This window comes from Achroia grisella, unplaced genomic scaffold (assembly GCF_030625045.1).
Source record: "Achroia grisella isolate CSIRO2021 unplaced genomic scaffold, CSIRO_AGI_Agris_v1 utg461, whole genome shotgun sequence".
NCBI classification, from domain to species: domain Eukaryota; kingdom Metazoa; phylum Arthropoda; class Insecta; order Lepidoptera; family Pyralidae; genus Achroia; species Achroia grisella.
In genome coordinates, this window is record NW_026712871.1 from 76,452 (window position 1) to 96,902 (window position 20,451).

The 20,451-nt window shown below is 41.5% G+C and overlaps 1 protein-coding gene across 1 annotated transcript in view; it reads right to left on the reverse strand.

Moving 5' to 3' along the window:
* Positions 1-484: 484 nt before the first annotated feature.
* The window catches only part of LOC131845246 (titin), an 89,164-nt gene continuing 69,197 nt past the window's right edge, over positions 485-20,451 (reverse strand). Inside the window, exons 19-32 of the mRNA XM_059194285.1 lie at positions 19,091-20,026; positions 18,099-19,034; positions 17,702-18,043; positions 17,157-17,266; positions 16,571-16,678; positions 16,059-16,210; positions 15,728-15,836; positions 8,768-8,913; positions 6,639-6,772; positions 5,315-5,451; positions 4,994-5,251; positions 4,042-4,150; positions 3,268-3,646; positions 485-1,831 (exon numbers count right to left, since the gene is read on the reverse strand). Coding sequence (XP_059050268.1) covers positions 3,605-3,646; positions 4,042-4,150; positions 4,994-5,251; positions 5,315-5,451; positions 6,639-6,772; positions 8,768-8,913; positions 15,728-15,836; positions 16,059-16,210; positions 16,571-16,678; positions 17,157-17,266; positions 17,702-18,043; positions 18,099-19,034; positions 19,091-20,026 — 3,519 coding nt within the window. The 3' untranslated portion in view covers positions 485-1,831; positions 3,268-3,604. The remainder of the gene's footprint in view (positions 1,832-3,267; positions 3,647-4,041; positions 4,151-4,993; positions 5,252-5,314; positions 5,452-6,638; positions 6,773-8,767; positions 8,914-15,727; positions 15,837-16,058; positions 16,211-16,570; positions 16,679-17,156; positions 17,267-17,701; positions 18,044-18,098; positions 19,035-19,090; positions 20,027-20,451) is intronic.

Here is a 20,451-nt window from a genome sequence, read left to right on the forward strand (position 1 = left end):
AAAACAAAAAAAATTATAAATATTCCACGAAGGTAACATACATTTTCGAATTAGGAAACCTGTTTCCCGTTATTAAAAATAATCATAAATGTTTTGTTTTTAAAGAAATTCGTTTTTATAAAAGAAACATATGGAACGGGTACTTGGTTATAACCGTCGTATACATCGAGAGTTAACATTACCTTTACAACTGTCAAACTTAGAAATTCTTATTAACTGTACAAGACAGAACATTACTAAATTGTGTGCTCGCTTGTGTCACCCGAACAATGTGGCAGTATAACAGGCAGACCCTAACAGATGGAGATTATTAAAATTAAAATCGGACTCAATTTTTTCCTTTTATTTTCCTATCATTATTTTCTTTTTAATACGCAGGTATAATTTGTCTCATTAAATCCTAAAATATGTCATTATCATTAAGCTTTTTTATTTTCTTTTTCTATTAAAACAGTAAACGGTATTGCTCATTGTTTAGAACGATTTTCCTGTCTCAATCATTACCTAGATGTTCAACATATGTTTGTTATTGGTCAATTAAAGATTATATGTCTTAAACAGTTTCACAAAGCAATCAGAATGTATGGTAACTATTAAATACAGAACATTACAGTTTACAACTTATTTATATTATTACACAGAAGTTGCCATTAGAGATATAAAATGTAACGCCTGTAGAATGTACCTAGATTTGCTGTAATAATCCTAGTTTATTTTGGTATCCTATAGAAGTTGAGATATGTTTTAATCTGAAAATGAAATGAAAAAATGTTTGGATTACAATAACAATGTTGGGATTACCTAATAAACATAGCAACGCCTGTATCAGGTACATCCCGCTCATAAATATATATTGCCGTGTTTTTTTTAAAGATTTATTAAGACTTTAGATGCCAAATATTACTAAACAAAAATTTCTTATTATAAGTTAAGTAATAAAAAATTTCTAACGGCAGGTTTCTATTAATATCAATGAAATCCATGAATCTATTACTTTAATATAATAACATCCATCTTATAGGGTCTGAATATAAATAATAATAATTGTCAAATACATCCAGTTATCAAACGCATCGCACAACACAATTCATTTTATTCATCAACACTTTAAAATTTATAGCCAGTCTTTCTGACGATTTACATTTCCGTAGTCCTATGACGTCTCGCTAATATCAATTTGTCTACCTGAACAATATTAACATCTGTACACAATTCCGATTCTAACGTTCTTAAATACAATACGCGTCCGGTCACGTGTGTTTGCGGGCACCGTTTTTTCCGGCGATTTCCTATAGTTACATCGAATATTCGAATTTTAAAGAGTATAAGAGACGTAACTGCCAAACCCAAATTACATTATCCATTTCGATGACGCAAACACAAGAACACCTACCATTCCTAAAAATCCGAGTAATTTTTAACTTACATACGTGCGTACGAGAACAAAAATCAAGTCCCGGATGTCTAGAAACAAAAACGCTAAAAACCGGTCCTACGGGAGAGATCCGAAAACTGAAATCCGAAAAACCGCAGCACCACTTGTGAATTAAAAAAAAGTGTTGCCACTTAAAAAACTTACCTACAAGCGATAACTAACAAAAAAAAAACGTAATTAATTACTCTTTTTTATCTTTTTGCAATATATTATTAATTATAACCTATAAAAACGAATTGGCTATCTCTGATGACTGAATTTCGGTTGATACATGTCAAAAATATATATAGTATTACAATAATAGTTAATATTAAGTTTACACACTAGAAGAAGCCAATAGTCAGACGCGCCTCGGTGATTTCTTGCTTAGCATTGCTTATTGTCGTTGCGTACAAGCTGAAAAAGAAAACGAAATGAAAAGCTTAAAAACATATTATTTGACAAGTGTTCGTCTATCATCTGATTTCTAAAACTACATCACCTCTAGCTGTGCAAGCTGTTTCAACCGCGTGAAATTTATAGCTTAAATATTATTCTGATGTATTAAGGGTACCGAAAAGTAACGTCGTATCTGCACATTTCAATACTTGATTTTCAAGCTCATTTTATTGTGAGATCTTGACTTATGCAAAATTAATTTTCCACAAGTCAAGATCTAACTATAACCTCACAACGTCTTTGCATCCCTCTAAACAATAAAATGAGCTGACAAATGACAGTATAGCATTGCATGCATGCGCAGAAACGTCATTACTTTCCGGTACCCCTAATATAAGCTATATTACAGTAAACTTTCATCAAAATCCGTTGAGTAGTTTTTGCGTGAAAGAGTAACAAAGATCTATCGATACTCACAAACTTTCGTGTTTATAATATTAATAAGACAAGATCATTGCAGCAATCCCAGAGTATATAGGGAATCCTATTGAAACTTCAATAATGTAACCCAAGGTGTAAAAAAATGTCCACATGTACTAAACCATTTCTTTTATACCAAGAAGGTCCAACTCATGACAAACGGTTACCGTTAGTGTAACTAGTGTTCCAGAGAAACCCTCAGCAGGTAGTTCATGACACAATCTAAATGTATTCAGGAACTATACAGGACTACAATATTTGTAATTACTCTACTAATATTATAAACGCGAAAGTTTGTGAATATGTATCGATATTTATTACTCCTTCACACAAAAACTCCTGAATGGATTTTGATGAAACTTCACAGTTATATATAGCTTATTATACATCAGAATAACACATGTGAATTGGGTAAGTGTGATGCAGACGATGGGCGGTACAGTTAGTGTTAAATATTTTTTTAATCAACTATCTAACAGTGACTGAGTACTAGATCTAATGTTGTAAGAGGCAAGAAACATATGCTAGGAGAGAGTTCCACTCCTTAGCTGCTCGCATAAGGAAAGACGATGCAAATATGTTGGTACGAGCAGCTGGAATGTCAACAGTGTATAGGCGGAGTGTCTAGACACTACGTCTTGTTGTACGGTGATGGAACAGTACTGGAGGAATGAGGTTATGAAGTTCCTGAGCATATTCGCCGAAATGCAGCCTATGGAACACTTATAGACCACTTTACGTCGTGGCTAAGATTCAGCCCAGATAAGTAAGCTCATCCATGTACTTATTTGTATAAAATATACACACAACTTTAACTATAATAATAATACAGTAGTGAAAACCAAATCTGTTAAGTAGTTTCTGAGAATAGCGTCAACAAATTCACAGACAAAACCATTCTTTTTTTTAGTTAATACAGATAATTAATATTCAATATCTAGAGAAATTCTAAAAAATATGACTAGAGAACTCACCTAGGCTCCATGTAATAATCAGCCTGCATTCCCAGACTCCGTTCCCATTGTCCATAACGACCGGCCGATACCAGTTCAAACCGGTTCGAGCCGGCCGCAACCAGTCACAAAACACACCGGACAAAAAAAAAACACTGAAACGTCATTGCAGTGTCCGTCAGCACTAATTTTTTTTCGTTTATGTACGTTTATTAATATTTATATAAAAAAAATGCATTCCTTTTAATTTTAAAACTACGTTAAGTAACACAAGTTCGCGTCGAGTCTATATACACTGATGAGTTACTGCGTGCTGCGTTGTCACTGCGTATTTACTGCGTGTTCGCTGCGACCGGTTTTAATTTAGATGGGGGTACGGCTTCTGGTTTTTTGGTCGACGCTGAAACAATCATTATTACTATTAAATAAGTTAATAATTATATCAGCTGTTTAGTATCGATAGCAGAAGCTCTGCTTAGCTTGGACTAGATAGCTGCGTGTGGATTATTCTGGGTATTCACTTTGATTTGCGAAAGTTTGACAGTTTTATTTACTTTTGGTTTTATGTAAGTTTTATGACTAACCTTGTACAAATTAACATTATAGAATTTAACAAATGCTACAAGATTCAATTTTAAATATAGAGTCTTAATATTTCTCTATAGGTTAATATTATTGTACTTCTGTAAAACAAAAGGTTTCAGTTCGTAATTGAGCTTAACAAAGCTTTACCAATCGCACTTTTTGTACACAGAATTAGTGGTCGGAGTGAGTAAAATGAGTGTAGAGACTTACAGCTGCGATGACGCTCTGCGAGCCGCAGGAGCCTGCACGTCCGCGGCTGTCCTTCTCCTTGTGAGAAGCGCTCACACCGCTCGTAACGCTCGATAGGGCCGCCGGCCGGCTGTACAGGTTACATACGTTACAATGCAGTCCAATCTTTATAATTACCATCGTTTTAGAGAAGTCTAATTAAGGGTAAATTACTATTTTCAGGGCTATATATTATTCTATTCTACTCTATCTCATCCGTCGAGGTTCAAACTCCTAATAGGTCTTAGATTTTGTATTCGTCCAGTAGGAGTTGCCCTTCAGCGGCAATTCCTTCTGCGCATTTGGAGTGGCACCTGCACTCGTCCCCTATCGGCCGGCGAGTTGTAATGGCTAGCTACGACCAATAGTATTAAAATAGTTCGAAAAAAAAGTTTGTAATAGTCACGCTAACTTATTCAGAGGGTCCTTGAAATTGTGTTTGATTATATAGAACTTCATGGACTGCAATATGTGAAGAAAGTCTGATAGCAAGTGAGAGTACTAGAGGTGGTTATTATAGTATTATTTTATATCTTTTCCAAGAGTCCATTGACTCAAAGGTTTTTTATATTTCAGACTATTTTAATGCTGTTGGTCGCTGCTGTCATTTACAGCTTCACCGGACGATAGGAGACCAGTGCAGATGGCACTACAAACCAGAGGAAGGACTTATAGAGCGGCTGAAAGCCAACTACCGCCTGACGGATATGACTTTAGTCTGAGGGCACCGCTAGGGTTCGAACCTCGGCTCGGGTCCTCGCAATTTCAATCTCCGTTTGAATTGGACGGGGGATCGATCGGAGGGGTGACTGAAAAGTGTTAAATAATGATGGTGTAATGACAAGTATACTTACCTGAAGTCGTTCTTGTGGTGCAGGGCGGGACAATCGATTTTCTAGGAGTCCGTAGACTGAAAAATGTGGAGGTAACTCACCACTCCTGGTTCCTGTGCGGCGGGCCGGGCTGCGGGCGGTCGCTCTCTGACACGGAGCGGTGCCGGTCGTAGGGCCGCCTGCGGGCCCTGCGTCGAGGTAACTCACCACTCCTGGTTCCTGTGCGGCGGGCCGGGCTGCGGGCGGTCGCTCTCTGACACGGAGCGGTGCCGGTCGTAGGGCCGCCTGCGGGCCCTGCGTCGAGGTAACTCACCACTCCTGGTTCCTGTGCGGCGGGCCGGGCTGCGGGCGGTCGCTCTCTGACACGGAGCGGTGCCGGTCGTAGGGCCGCCTGCGGGCCCTGCGTCGAGGTAACTCACCACTCCTGGTTCCTGTGCGGCGGGCCGGGCTGCGGGCGGTCGCTCTCTGACACGGAGCGGTGCCGGTCGTAGGGCCGCGCGTGCGGGCCGCGTCCGGCCGCCTGCGGGCCCTGGGTCGCTAGCAGCTCGTTCAGTTGCGGCTGTGTCATAACAGAACACACCGTTACACGATACGTTCGCACTACATTCCTCTATGCCATTGTTCCCGACGTGGCGCGGGGTCGCGGGGCGAAAGGAAAACCAAATAGGTTGTATTTATGTAAGTGCCATATTTGGATGTACAAAAAAAATAAATCAAATACAAAAAAAAAGTACATTATAGTCGAAGTATGGCACTATTTCTTTCATTCTTTCTTTCTTTCTAAATACTAACGCTGAAAGAGTTCAACTGCTGCTCGCATAAGGAAAGATGACACAAATCGGTTGGTATGAACAGCAGGGATGTCAACAGTGTATGAGTGGAGAGTCTTGTACGGTGATTCCGTCACCGTACAAGACGCTCCACTAGACAGTACTGGAGGAATAATATTATGGAGTTCATGAGCATATATGCCAAAATACGACCTACAGAACACCGATAGACTTCACCCTACAGCCAAATCACAGCTTACAAAGCAAGTTGTTTAGCTGAAATAAGTGAAATTGAGGTTTTTCTTTTTATACTACTATGGTGACAAACAAGGATACGGCCCATCTGATGGTAAATGGTTACCGCAGCCTATGGACGCCTGAAACACCAAGGGTGCCACGTGTGCGTTGCCAATCCTTAGGAAACCTTAATGCTACGTTTACACTCAGCCCGAGTGGGCAGGGAAGAGAGCACGGTAGTGTTCAGCGCGAGAGTGTAAACACTCTTTTTCGTGCGCAAGTCAAAGGAATGGCAGCGTGTGTTTACATTCAGCCCTCTCGCTCAGTTGTCGCCCGGCAATATTTCCGGCAGCGCGAGTGGCAGGGCAAGCGGCTGAATGTAAACGTAGCACAATATACCCTTCTTGAAAAACCCCATGCTCTAGTCTTCTGCAAAAACCTCGGCAGGAAGTTCATTCCACAATCTAAGTGTACGCGGGAGGAAGCTCCTCTGAAACTACTTAGGTTCCAGCATGTGGGAATCGATGGCGAGCGGTGCGATGGTAAAAGGTGCCCGTAGGCATCATGTCAAACAATTCCTCAGAACACAGTCCGTTGTATAATCGGTAGAACACACAAAGCGAAGCGAAGTCTCGCATCAAACTAAGTGGCTCGATACCCGCCAACTCGATAGGTACCAACGCAACGATGTTGTACATACTCTACCTATATCAAATATATACATTTGTGGTTGACTCACCTCCAAAACCCTGAAGTCCTCAATACTCTTGAACTTGGCGAGGAACCCGTCAAGTTTGGGATCCACCTGCAGCTCCGAAGCATGCTTGTAGTACTTGAGGAACGCCCAAAACTTTTCCAAACCATATAGCTGACCTGTGACATAATCATTATTAACGTAATAGCCTATATTGTTGTAGATATATTAAAAACTCAAATTTAAAATGATCTTACTAATATTATAATTTGACGACCTCGGTGGTCTAGCGGTCTAGCACACCGCTTTACGACCGATGGTCGCGGGTTCGATTCCTCGCACGGCACAAACATTTGTATTCATGAGTATGATTGTTTGTATCGGTCTGGGTATTTTCTATGTATAATATGTATGTATTTACGAAAAAAAAAATCTATGTATTTGTATCAGTTGTGTAGTACCCATAACACAAGCTTTAGCTAGCTTAACTTGGGTCTAGATGGCGCTGTGTGAATTGTCCTGAGATTATTATTATAAACTTGAACGTTTGTGAGTATGCACGTGTAGATGGATGGATGTTTGTCACTCTTGCACGCAAAAACTACTCAACGGATTTTGACGAAACATTACAATAATATAACTTATACATCAGAATAACACATAGGCTATAAACATACGAGTGAAACTGTGAACACAGCTAGTATATTCATATAGGACCTTACAGCCTCTTGTACGTGTCATAATTTTTTATCACTATACATACTGTAGTGCTAGTTTATCCTCACCACTGTAGCGTTATGTATGTTGTAAAGTGATGAGGTGTCGCTACATAATATATTATTTACTGTAGTATGTAGGTAGTGAGTATACCGCTAAATAATTGTACTATTTATTGTAGTTAGCATTTATTGGTATTGGTAATGTGCTACAATATTTATTAGAAACGCGAGTACACAACGCGTAGTCGTAATGCGGACTGTTTTACACTTAACTTAAATCTATGTTTGTGGAGACGTAACTAATGGAAGGGTCTCAAGTGTTGACTGAAATATTACAAGTGTAGGCCACATCACCATCCATTTCGAATACTTGAGTTGCGAAGAACTTGCAATAAACATCTGGATACTGTTCCGTGGCCGTGATACTGTTCATAATATGAACAGTATCACGGCTATCCAGATATTATATCGTCGGTTAAATAGAAAAAATGGCACTAATCTGAAAATGCCGCATGGTGTTAAGTCCGCCAAATGTACTTTACTATATTTTGTATATTGTGTGCATTGAAGTTAAATAAACTATTCAAACTGTACATTTTTTATAAGACAAGCATTTAAAGTTTTTTTTAATTTATTTAAATGATTATATTTTCCTTTAACGTTTTAACAAAAATTTACACCGAAGTATTATATATAATTTTAAAAGTATTTAGATAATGATTAAGACGGCCTAGTTAAATTGACTTATATAAAAGTAGGCAAATCTAGCTTCTAATTATGAAAAATGAAAATTTTCTATTTAATCAACGATATATAAGCGACGGTTATCACTTACAATCAGCTTGTTTGACATTCAAGTTAATAATTTAATATTCCAGTTAACTTCAGGATTATTATCACGATCATCGTCAACTTATACATTACTACCTGACTATAGTACCTGTAGGTCGAGAATTTAGGAATTTCTAGTAATTTTTTTTCATATTACTAATATTATATGGGTACTACTACCTGACTATAGTACCCATAGGTCGAGAATTTAGGATTTTCTAGTAATTTTTTTTCATATCTTACTAATATTATCGTACTACCTGACTATAAGTATACCATATAATATTAATAAGATATGAAAAAACATATACTAGAATATCCTAAATTCTCAACCCCTATATTTGGTTAGATCTTAAAGATTAGTCAGTTAAGGTCTAACCAAATATAGACCTACGGGTTTATAGTCAGGTAGTAATGTATAAGTTGATCTGAATAAAGGTTATAATAAATAATAAATAGTCGGGTAGTTCGTGATAATAATCTTGAATATTAACTTATTAACTTGAATGTCAAGCTGATGGCAGGTGTTCAGAGTAATCAGACTAACCAAATCAGATTATTTAAGGCGACTTACAGAGACCTATTGTTGTAATAATATTCAATTATTCAAAAAAATGTACTCACCTTTCTCGTAATCAGCTATCGTCTCCAATTGGAAGTCGTGGTACAGCTCCGGGCGGAACTTCCTCTCCAGACCGTACGAGTAGAATCTGAACAGGCACTCGAGTCCGTAGCGGAACCCTGCGCTTGCGTCCTCGTTCGCCAACGTTCTAGAACAATCCACTTCATCATCACACTGGTAATAACGTACTTAATCCTTACTAATGCGAATAGTATAGTCATTACATAGTATATAACAAAGTCGCAAACACACAAGTTTCTTGCTCGTTCTTCTTGTGATGAGACAGCTTTCCGAACGAGTGGTAGATAAAAAACAAATTGTTATGACTATTCAAAAGTGCTTAAATTAAGTTTATTTGAATAAATGATTTTCTTTTCTATTCTATTCTATTCTATTCTATTCGCTGTCGCTGTCGCTGTCTGTCAGTCCCTATGTATGCTTAAATCTTAACTACGCAACGGATTTTGAAGCGGTATAATAGATAGAGTGATTCAAGAGGAAGGTTTATATGTATAATACATGAACACCCGTGCGAAGCCGGGGTGGGTAGTTAGTATAGAATTTAATAGAACAGAATAAAATAGAATAAATCTTTAACACTTTGTGGGTACAGTAACACACTTACTGGTTTTAACATATTTTGAGAATATATGACTTAAATACGCTTTGCTCCTAAAATGAAAGCGTGGTGATATGTTTCTAAGATCGTACACAGGCCCTGTTTGTTTAACTTCCTAATATGTTATTAATTAAAACACCGGTATAGATTTGACGTATCTGTATTAAAGACTGACTTTACAACAATCATAAATAAAAAAGTAAATGCGCTTCAATCACCTAACACTAGAGCGCCATCAATTATATTCTTGGTGGGCGGAATGGCTAAAATTAGTTACAATATTTCAACATAGATGGCGCTCTAGTGTTAGGTGATTGAAGCGCATTTACTTTTTTATTTATGATTGTTGTAAAGTCAGTCTTTAATACAGATACGTCAAATCTATACCGGTGTTTTAATTAATAACATATTAGGAAGTTAAACAAACATTATGGTCCTTCAGCCGGATGTGTTTTGTGCAGTTTACAATAATAACTCAGTACATTAAATAATTTACATGAAATACTTCGAGATTCACTAAAAATAAAAACGTTAATAAAGTGACTGAGAGGTTAGGTATCAGTGACAATAAACTAAAATTAGTGCTAAAAACTCATTTAAGTGTTATTTTATTAAACATTGAACAGTTATAATGGACAAATTAAGTCAATTATTAGCTCTTCAAGAGGAACGATTGGAAATTATTAAAAAATCTCAAATTAATTATGGCAAGACGCCGAAAGCAAGAATTACATTAACTCATGTGGAAACACGATTAGAGAACCAGAAACAACATGGCAAAGTTTTAGTAGTACTCATGAACATTTAATAACAAATATTTCTAAAGAACAAAGAATCAATTTGAATTATTTTAGTACCAGTGTATATGAAACATGTGAGGAAACATACATAACCTACAAAAGTGATTTAAAAACAAAAATTCAAGATCTTTCTCTCTCAAATTGTACTGCCTTAACAAATACCAGTAAAACAAATGCAGAAATAAAGCTTCCGGTTATTTCTATTCCGCTATTCTCAGGAAGATATACAGATTGGCCGTCATATCATGATTTATTCCAATCTATCATACATACGAATCAATCTCTAGATAATGTTCAGAAACTACACTATTTGAAATCAAGTCTATCAGGCGAAGCTGAGCAATTACTCCGGACAATTTCAGTAACTAGTGAAAATTACATACAAGCATGGGAAATTTTGAGAAATAGATATAACAACAAAAGATATATATCAAATTGCATTTTTAAAAAACTTTTTGGCTTAAGAAATATAAACAATGAAAATGCCATATATATTAAACAATTATTAGATACAACAGTGGAATGTTTGAATTCACTAAAAAACCTGGGATTGCCTACACACAAGTGGGATACAATAATTATTTATTTAACAGTTTCCAAATTAGATCCAGATACTCATCGCCTGTGGGAGCAACAAGTTTCAAATGAAAAAGATGAATTTCCAAATTTTGACAAATTAAAAGAATTTTTAGAAACCAGATTTAAGTCATTAGAGATGACAGATCATACATCCAAGTCAAACAAACAAAAAACATTTCATGGTATAATAGAGACAGTAAAATGTTCATATTGCAAAAGTGCTCATTATATTTACCAATGTAAACAGTTTGCAAACTTACAGTATAAAGAAAAACATGAATTTGTACAAAATAATAATCTGTGTTTTAACTGTTTAATACCAAATCATCAGGCACAAAGATGTATGAGGAAGACGGCTTGTCGTATATGTAATAAAAAGCATCATTCATTGCTTCATCCGGAAAGAAATGAATCTGTAAGGGAAGAATGTCATAAAGACTCAAATCAAAACACAGTATCACATTTTGCATATCAACCTGGTCAAGTACTCTTAGCCACCGCACTAGTAGATGTGACTTCACGTCAGGGACAAACACACATCTACCGTGCCCTCATTGACCAAGGATCACAATCCTCTTTTGTAACAGAGGATTTAGTTCAAACTATGGGTTTGAAGAAGATAAGAATCGACGGGGTAGTGTCAGGTTTGGATGACAGAAATCAACTTCAGACCAAATACATGGTTGAAGTACCACTGCAGTCTAGACACAACCCTAATTTCACAATAATCGTCAAGGCTTCTATTTTAAAGTCTATTACAAAATACTTACCTACACAATCAATCAACATATCTAACTGGCCCGAACTGCAAGAAATTGTATTAGCAGATCCATATTTTAACACACCAAGCAAGGTTCATCTGCTGCTTGGGTCAGAAGTATATTGTAAAATCATAGATATGGGATTGATAAAGAGTCCATCTGGGTATTTAGCTCAAAAAACACACCTGGGCTGGATTCTTTCCGGTGATACTGAGGACAAACAACCTGTAAAACAAAAACAAACAATTAGCATGCATTTATGTGTATGTGATAATGAGTTATTAAGAAAGTTCTGGGAAGTAGAAAATGAAGTACTCACCTGTGAGAGAAAATTAACAAAGGATGAAAAAAGATCTGAGGAGATATATAAAGAGACTACTGTTAGAACAGAATCAGGAAGATATATGGTTAACTTACCTTTCAAGCAGGACGTAATAACTCCAGTAGACAAATGTGGAAGAACAAAGGAAATGGCAACATATAGATTTTTACAATTAGAGAAAAAATTTGCAAACAATAAAAACTTAAAAGAAGAATATAGAAAGGTCATAAAAGAATATGAAGAATTAGGACATATGTCACTAGTTGAGACAGATTATGAAGATAGTATATATTTACCACATCATGCAATAATAAGAGAAGATAAAGATACAACTAAGTTAAGAGTAGTATATGATGCTTCTGCGAAGGGATCCAAAGGACAATCATTGAATGATACCCTTCTTACTGGACCTGTAATACAAAAAGATTTATGTACATTGATTATAGAATGGCGACAACACAAAATAGCATTAGTTAGTGATATTATTAAAATGTATCGCCAAGTGTTGGTAGCAGAAAATCATACCTCTTACCAACTTATTATTTGGAGAGACAATCCACACGAAGATCTTAAAACATACAAATTGCTGACCTTGACTTTTGGAACGGCAAGTTCTCCATACTTGGCAGTAAGAACTTTAATGCAAGTAGCCGAAGACGAACAAAGCAAATATCCACTGGGTGCAAAAATTGTTAAAAATTCCTTTTACATGGATGATATGATGTCTGGAGCAAGTGATGAAACACAGGCTTTAGAGATTTATCATGAAGTAACTGCTTTGTTAAAGAGTGCTGGTTTTGTACTGCAGAAGTGGTCGAGCAACTCTGACAATCTATTGAAAAAAATAAAACAGAATAGTGAATCAACTGAAAGTTACGAAATAAAATTTGATCAAATTATTAAAATTTTAGGAATTTCATGGGACAGAAATGATGATAAATTTAAAATTTCAGTAAACCTACCAGAAGTAATGAAACCCATAACAAAACGCAACATTTTATCTGACGTAGCTAGACTATTTGACCCCTTTGGCTGGCTCTCCCCTGTGATTATTAAAGCTAAAATATTAATACAAAAATTATGGTTATCAAATGCAGAATGGGATGAAGAGATATCACATGACATAGCACGAGAATGGTTACATTTTAGAAATCAATTATATACACTACAAAATATACAGATAGATAGATGGCTTCATATACATCCAGAAAATGAACGAATTGAGCTTGTTGGATTTGCTGACGCATCAATTTCTGCCTATGCTGCCGTAGTTTACGTGAGAGTCATACAAGGAGAAAATGTAACAGTTAACATTCTTGAAAGTAAAACAAAGGTAGCACCTCTGAAACAAATTTCGATAGCAAGATTAGAATTATGTGCTGCTGTTCTTTTGGCGAAACTTCTGTCAGAAGCAAACAACATAATGAAATCTAAGGTACCTAAAAATCAAGTTTATGCATATACAGACTCAAAGGTAGTCCTGGCTTGGATACAATCACAACCAATCAGATGGCAAACTTTTGTAGCAAACCGTATAACAGAAATACAAACACGTCTGGATAATGATAGATGGAACCATGTTTCTTCAGAAGAAAATCCAGCTGATATTGCTTCACGAGGACTTGACCCTGCAGATTTAAATAAAAACCAATTGTGGTGGAGAGGACCATACTGGCTAAGTGAAAGATTACTAAATACAAAGAAGACAGTGGTACCTACAACTCAACTGGAAGAAAAGAAACAATACACAAATATATTCCTTGTTACAAATGAATCACAAACAATTATACAAAGATTTTCAGACTTACAAAAAATGATAAGAGTACTTACATATTGCAGAAGATTTCTAAATTTAAAAGACAAAAAGAATAGTAGAAAAATATTGCCCGCTTACCTTACTGCTGCTGAAATGAAGACTACATTAGATAATTGTATTAAGGTAATTCAAATTTATAATTTTGAAGAAGAAATTGCAGATTTAAAGGAGAAAAATATATTAAAAAGGCGTAGTAAGCTCATCTCCTTAACACCATATATAGATGAAAATGACTTATTGCGAGTGGGTGGTCGTTTGCAAGCTGCAAAAATATCTCAAGAACATAAACATCCAATAATAATACCAAATAAAACTCACTTGGCGGAGTTGTTGATAAGAGATGCACATAAAAGAGTGATGCACGGAGGAACTGCTCTGACGATGAATTACATCAGATCCCGTTATTGGATAATTAGATTGAAACCGTTAGTAAAAAAAATCCTAAGTAAATGTACATTATGTATCAGATATAACGCTAAACCACAACAACCACTCATGGGAGAATTACCGTCTGTACGTGTCAATCCAGGGAGACCATTTCAGTCATGTGGTGTGGATTTTGCTGGCCCCATACAGATGCGTGTGTCAAAGGGTAGAGGACAAAAATCCTATAAAGGGTACATTTCTCTTTTTATTTGTATGAAGATTAAGGCCATTCATCTAGAAGCCGTGAGCGACCTTACTACTGATGGTTTCATGGCAGCATTCCGCAGATTCGTATCACGTCGTGGTCACTGTTCTGACATGTGGAGTGACAATGGCTTGAATTTTGTTGGTGCAGCGAATGAGTTAACACAAATGTTGAATCAGAGTATGAGTGGTGTTATCAAAGAAGTCGCTGAATTACTAGAAAATGATGGAACTACTTGGCATTTTATTCCTCCAAGATCACCTAATTTCGGAGGTCTTTGGGAGAGCAATATAAGATCCCTGAAGACACATCTACTTAAAACAATCGGAGATACAACATTAACATTCGAAGAAATGTCTACTGTATTGTGCCAGATAGAGGGATGTCTAAATTCCAGGCCTCTATGTCAACTTAGCGACCATCCAGATGATTTGATTCCCTTAACACCGTCACATTTTCTTATAGGAGAACCAGTAATAATGATACCAGATAAGCAGGATACAGGAGATGTTATTAGTCCACTCCATAGATGGAAACTGGTACAAAGAATGATGAAACATTTTTGGGACCGCTGGTCCAAGGAGGTTTTACATACTATGCAACAAAGATATAAATGGAATTCAAAATCTGAAAATCCAAAAATAGGTGACCTGGTAATACTTAAAGAAAGGGACATGCCACCCTCAAAATGGTTGCTGGCACGAATAATAGAATTACATACAGGACCAGATAGAGAAGTGAGAGTTGTCACTGTTAAATGCAAAAATTCCATTTTGAAACGTCCACTTTCAAAATTAATTCCTTTGCCCAATGATATCCCCAAACCTACACAAGGAGATAATTAATGCGGTTTGGTGGGCGGATTGAGAAAGAATTATATTCTTGGTGGGCGGAATGGCTAAAATTAGTTACAATATTTCAACATAGATGGCGCTCTAGTGTTAGGTGATTGAAGCGCATTTACTTTTTTATTTATGATTGTTGTAAAGTCAGTCTTTAATACAGATACGTCAAATCTATACCGGTGTTTTAATTAATAACATATTAGGAAGTTAAACAAACATTATGATCTAAAAAAAAAAAAAAACAATGTTTGTTTAACTTCCTAATATGTTATTAATTAAAACACCGGTATAGATTTGACGTATCTGTATTAAAGACTGACTTTACAACAATCATAAATAAAAAAGTAAATGCGCTTCAATCACCTAACACTAGAGCGCCATCTATGTTGAAATATTGTAACTAATTTTAGCCAGGCCCTTAGGTATTACATTAGTGGAAACCCCTTTAAAATTTTCCATAAATTTTTATGTAATACTGAAACTCCCAAGAATAAAAAAAAATTGATAGATTCTTAAATATTTATTAAAAATATAATTTTAGTATATTATAGATACAGCTTGCTGAAATATATGTCTATTTGTAACTCACCTGAACTCATTATACATGGTGCGATTGAAGTGGTCCCTTAGGAAGAACGACCAGAATCTAAACAGGGTGTTCATCTCCTGCGATTGGCCGATGCCGAGCTTCTTTCGTTCTGTAACAATTCATTGATTATTGCGATTTGTAATGCTCTGCAAATTGTATATGATTAAATGTAATTTATTTATTATTTACTAATAGGAATAAATAAATAAAAGTGCTTATATTAAGTTTATTTGAATAAAGATTATTTCTTTCCTGCGTGAAAGGCGATTCCCGTGTGAAAGAGCGTACATATAAAGGCAGGTAATAGTAAAACTATATATATAAACTTTACCTTTAAGACACCGCGAGTGGTACTTGTGGTAGGCCTGCTGCGTGAAGTGATTCTCTCTGAGCAGTCCGTGGCTCGGATGCTGGAACGCGGGTAGCGACTGCGGCACTGAACCACACGACGAGCCCAGCGTTGGGGAGGTGCCCAGCGATGAACTAGACGTACAAACAACACGAAATTTAACACGAGTATGTTGCTTGTGTTATAGTAATAGTAATAAATTGATGTTGGAACTGTTAAACTAAAGTTTGTATGTAAATTTATAGTTTTTTTTACAACTCTGCTTTTTATATATCAGGATAATGCACACCACGCCGTCTTGTCTCTAGTTAGCTAGCTAGAACTTGTGTTATGGGTTCTAGACAACAGATACAAATATATATATATATATATATATATTTTAAATACATATGACGTGATGTAGTACCACTCAGTATTGCGTTTATAGGCAGAATTGGATGAGCCAGTAATTTCTACTGATTTCGAGTGATGTGTGTGCGTGTGTGCGTACTAACCCGGTGCTGTGTGTGCGCGGGCGATGCTCGCGTACGTCCATGATCCAGCCCACGTGGTGCTCCACGGGAGGGTTGAGGCTATGCCTCGTCTTGTGCTTCCTGCTCGTACTGTAATACAAAAATAATATTAATATACTTACCAATTGGTAATATATATTATTATAACGTAGTATAGGGTTGCCAATCATCATCATTGCCTTGCCTTTATCCCATTATTTGTGGTCGGCGCAATATGTCATCTTCTTTCATTGAACCCTATCGGTCGTGACCTTACTCTCCTTTTACTCATATCATTTTCTCACAATCCAGTCTTTATTTCGGTCGTCCTCTCCCTTTCCATCTATCCACGTTCAGGGTTGCCAACCATTATTCTTATAATTCTTTTTTGTCTATCAAGCTTATGGCCTTTGGGCGTCCATGTGATCAGTCATGGCTTACACAAAATAGCTTGGACAATAAACTGTGTTGCAGTAGCGTTATTACAGATAGACATTTTAATAAAAAAAATCTGTGTAGAATTTCTAATATCCGGCTCGACGGATCATGATCCTTCGATTCGATTCGATATAAAGAAAGTAATACGTACATGACATCAGTAGCGTGCGGGTCCTTGTTAGCGGCGTAGAAACGTGCTGTACGGCGCGGTCTCTTGGCCTTACTGCCGGTTTCTTGTGTGCCTTGTTCATTTTGAGCACCCTGTACAAGAAATACATTAAGTAACATGCCCATTTGAAGCATTTTCATTTTAGTCAATGTTTGAGTGTTAGTTAGAAGTACTAAACAATTATCTAATACGCGTATGTGCGTAGGTGTGTGAGCGTGTTATGAAAAGATTGCTTTTAGCAATAAGGCTGCTTTATTGTAATTATACATTTGTTTTTAATAAAGTTTAGTCTATCTATTTGTAATGTATATGTAGCACCCGCCATTTCCAGAAGGGTAAATACTCTGAAGATTGCGGGGGTGGTGGTGGCAGGGTGTGAGCGCGTCTTGAAAAGATTGTTTTTAGCAATAAGAGCACCTTATTCTAATCATATATGTGTTGTTCTTAACCGTTTCAGAGCCGTGAACTTTGGGGTTTGCGGGGTTGGGGTGTGGTGCGTGTGTAGGGCGGGTGTGTGGCGGACTCACCCTGCGCTGGTGGTCGCGGGCGGCGCGCGGGGGCGGCGGCGGGGGCTCGGCGGGGTTGGGGTGTGGTGCGTGTGTAGGGCGGGTGTGTGGCGGACTCACCCTGCGCTGGTGGTCGCGGGCGGCGCGCGGGGGCGGCGGCGGGGGCTCGGCGGGGTTGGGGTGTGGTGCGTGTGTAGGGCGGGTGTGTGGCGGACTCACCCTGCGCTGGTGGTCGCGGGCGGCGCGCGGGGGCGGCGGCGGGGGCTCGGCGGGGTTGGGGTGTGGTGCGTGTGTAGGGTGGGTGTGTGGCGGACTCACCCTGCGCTGGTGGTCGCGGGCGGCGCGCGGGGGCGGCGGCGGGGGCTCGGCGGGGTTGCGGGTGTGGTGCGTGTGTAGGGCGGGTGTGTGGCGGACTCACCCTGCGCTGGTGGTCGCGGGCGGCGCGCGGGGGCGGCGGCGGGGGCTCGGCGGGGTTGGGGTGTGGTGCGTGTGTAGGGTGGGTGTGTGGCGGACTCACCCTGCGCTGGTGGTCGCGGGCGGCGCGCGGGGGCGGCGGCGGGGGCTCGGCGGGGTTGGGGTGTGGTGCGTGTGTAGGGCGGGTGTGTGGCGGACTCACCCTGCGCTGGTGGTCGCGGGCGGCGCGCGGGGGCGGCGGCGGGGGCTCGGCGGGGTTGGGATGTGGTGCGTGTGTAGGGCGGGTGTGTGGCGGACTCACCCTGCGCTGGTGGTCGCGGGCGGCGCGCGGGGGCGGCGGCGGGGGCTCGGCGGGGTTGGGATGTGGTGCGTGTGTAGGGCGGGTGTGTGGCGGACTCACCCTGCGCTGGTGGTCGCGGGCGGCGCGCGGGGGCGGCGGCGGGGGCTCGGCGGGGTTGGGGTGTGGTGCGTGTGTAGGGCGGGTGTGTGGCGGACTCACCCTGCGCTGGTGGTCGCGGGCGGCGCGCGGGGGCGGCGGCGGGGGCTCGGCGGGGTTGGGGTGTGGTGCGTGTGTAGGGCGGGTGTGTGGCGGACTCACCCTGCGCTGGTGGTCGCGGGCGGCGCGCGGGGGCGGCGGCGGGGGCTCGGCGGGGTTGGGGTGTGGTGCGTGTGTAGGGCGGGTGTGTGGCGGACTCACCCTGCGCTGGTGGTCGCGGGCGGCGCGCGGGGGCGGCGGCGGGGGCTCGGCGGGGTTGGGGTGTGGTGCGTGTGTAGGGCGGGTGTGTGGCGGACTCACCCTGCGCTGGTGGTCGCGGGCGGCGCGCGGGGGCGGCGGCGGGGGCTCGGCGGGGTTGGGGTGTGGTGCGTGTGTAGGGCGGGTGTGTGGCGGACTCACCCTGCGCTGGTGGTCGCGGGCGGCGCGCGGGGGCGGCGGCGGGGGCTCGGCGGGGTTGGGGTGTGGTGCGTGTGTAGGGCGGGTGAATGTGGCGGACTCACCCTGCGCTGGTGGTCGCGGGCGGCGCGCGGGGGCGGCGGCGGGGGCTCGGCGGGGTTGGGGTGTGGTGCGTGTGTAGGGCGGGTGTGTGGCGGACTCACCCTGCGCTGGTGGTCGCGGGCGGCGCGCGGGGGCGGCGGCGGGGGCTCGGCGGGGTTGGGGTGTGGTGCGTGTGTAGGGCGGGTGTGTGGCGGACTCACCCTGCGCTGGTGGTCGCGGGCGGCGCGCGGGGGCGGCGGCGGGGGCTCGGCGGGGTTGGGGTGTGGTGCGTGTGTAGGGCGGGTGTGTGGCGGACTCACCCTGCGCTGGTGGTCGCGGGCGGCGCGCGGGGGCGGCGGCGGGGGCTCGGCGGGGTTGGGGTGTGGTGCGTGTGTAGGGCGGGTGTGTGGCGGACTCACCCTGCGCTGGTGGTCGCGGGCGGCGCGCGGGGGCGGCGGCGGGGGCTCGGCGGGGTTGGGGTGTGGTGCGTGTGTAGGGCGGGTGTGTGGCGGACTCACCCTGCGCTGGTGGTCGCGGGCGGCGCGCGGGGGCGGCGGCGGGGGCTCGGCGGGGTTGGGGTGTGGTGCGTGTGTAGGGCGGGTGTGTGGCGGACTCACCCTGCGCTGGTGGTCGCGGGCGGCGCGCGGGGGCGGCGGCGGGGGCTCGGCGGGGTTGGGGTGTGGTGCGTGTGTAGGGCGGGTGTGTGGCGGACTCACCCTGCGCTGGTGGTCGCGGGCGGCGCGCGGGGGCGGCGGCGGGGGCTCGGCGGGGTTGGGGTGTGGTGCGTGTGTAGGGCGGGTGTGTGGCGGACTCACCCTGCGCTGGTGGTCGCGGGCGGCGCGCGGGGGCGGCGGCGGGGGCTCGGCGGGGTTGGGATGCCTGTCCGGCGGCACCGCCGCCTCGAACTGCTCGCGGCTGATGACGCACACCGTGCGGTACGACGACTGGCTGCCGCCCCACTGTGACGCAGACATACACACTTACACACCTACACGCACGCGGACCGGGACTGACTCGACGTCGAGAGTCTAGTCACGCCGCGAGTTTCGAGGCGTCTATGGTACCGATATGCTTCTACGAATTATTGTACCCACACGACAATATTTTTTTTAATATTCTTTATCTCACTTATATATGTAATAAAAAGCACCATATCTATAAAAAGAGCAAGGATGGGCTCGTCTCTGAGAGAGATATCTTCCAGCCGACCTAGCGAACGAACAAATTGTTCTATTCTACTCGATAACTGACTATTCTCTTTGAAAAAATGTATATAGCTTACTCCCAATTTCAAGGGAGATAGTGGATTAATTGCTAGTTGCAATTAATCCAGGTATATTCTACCACATTTTACAAACATACTCTTGGAAGAAATTTTTAACTA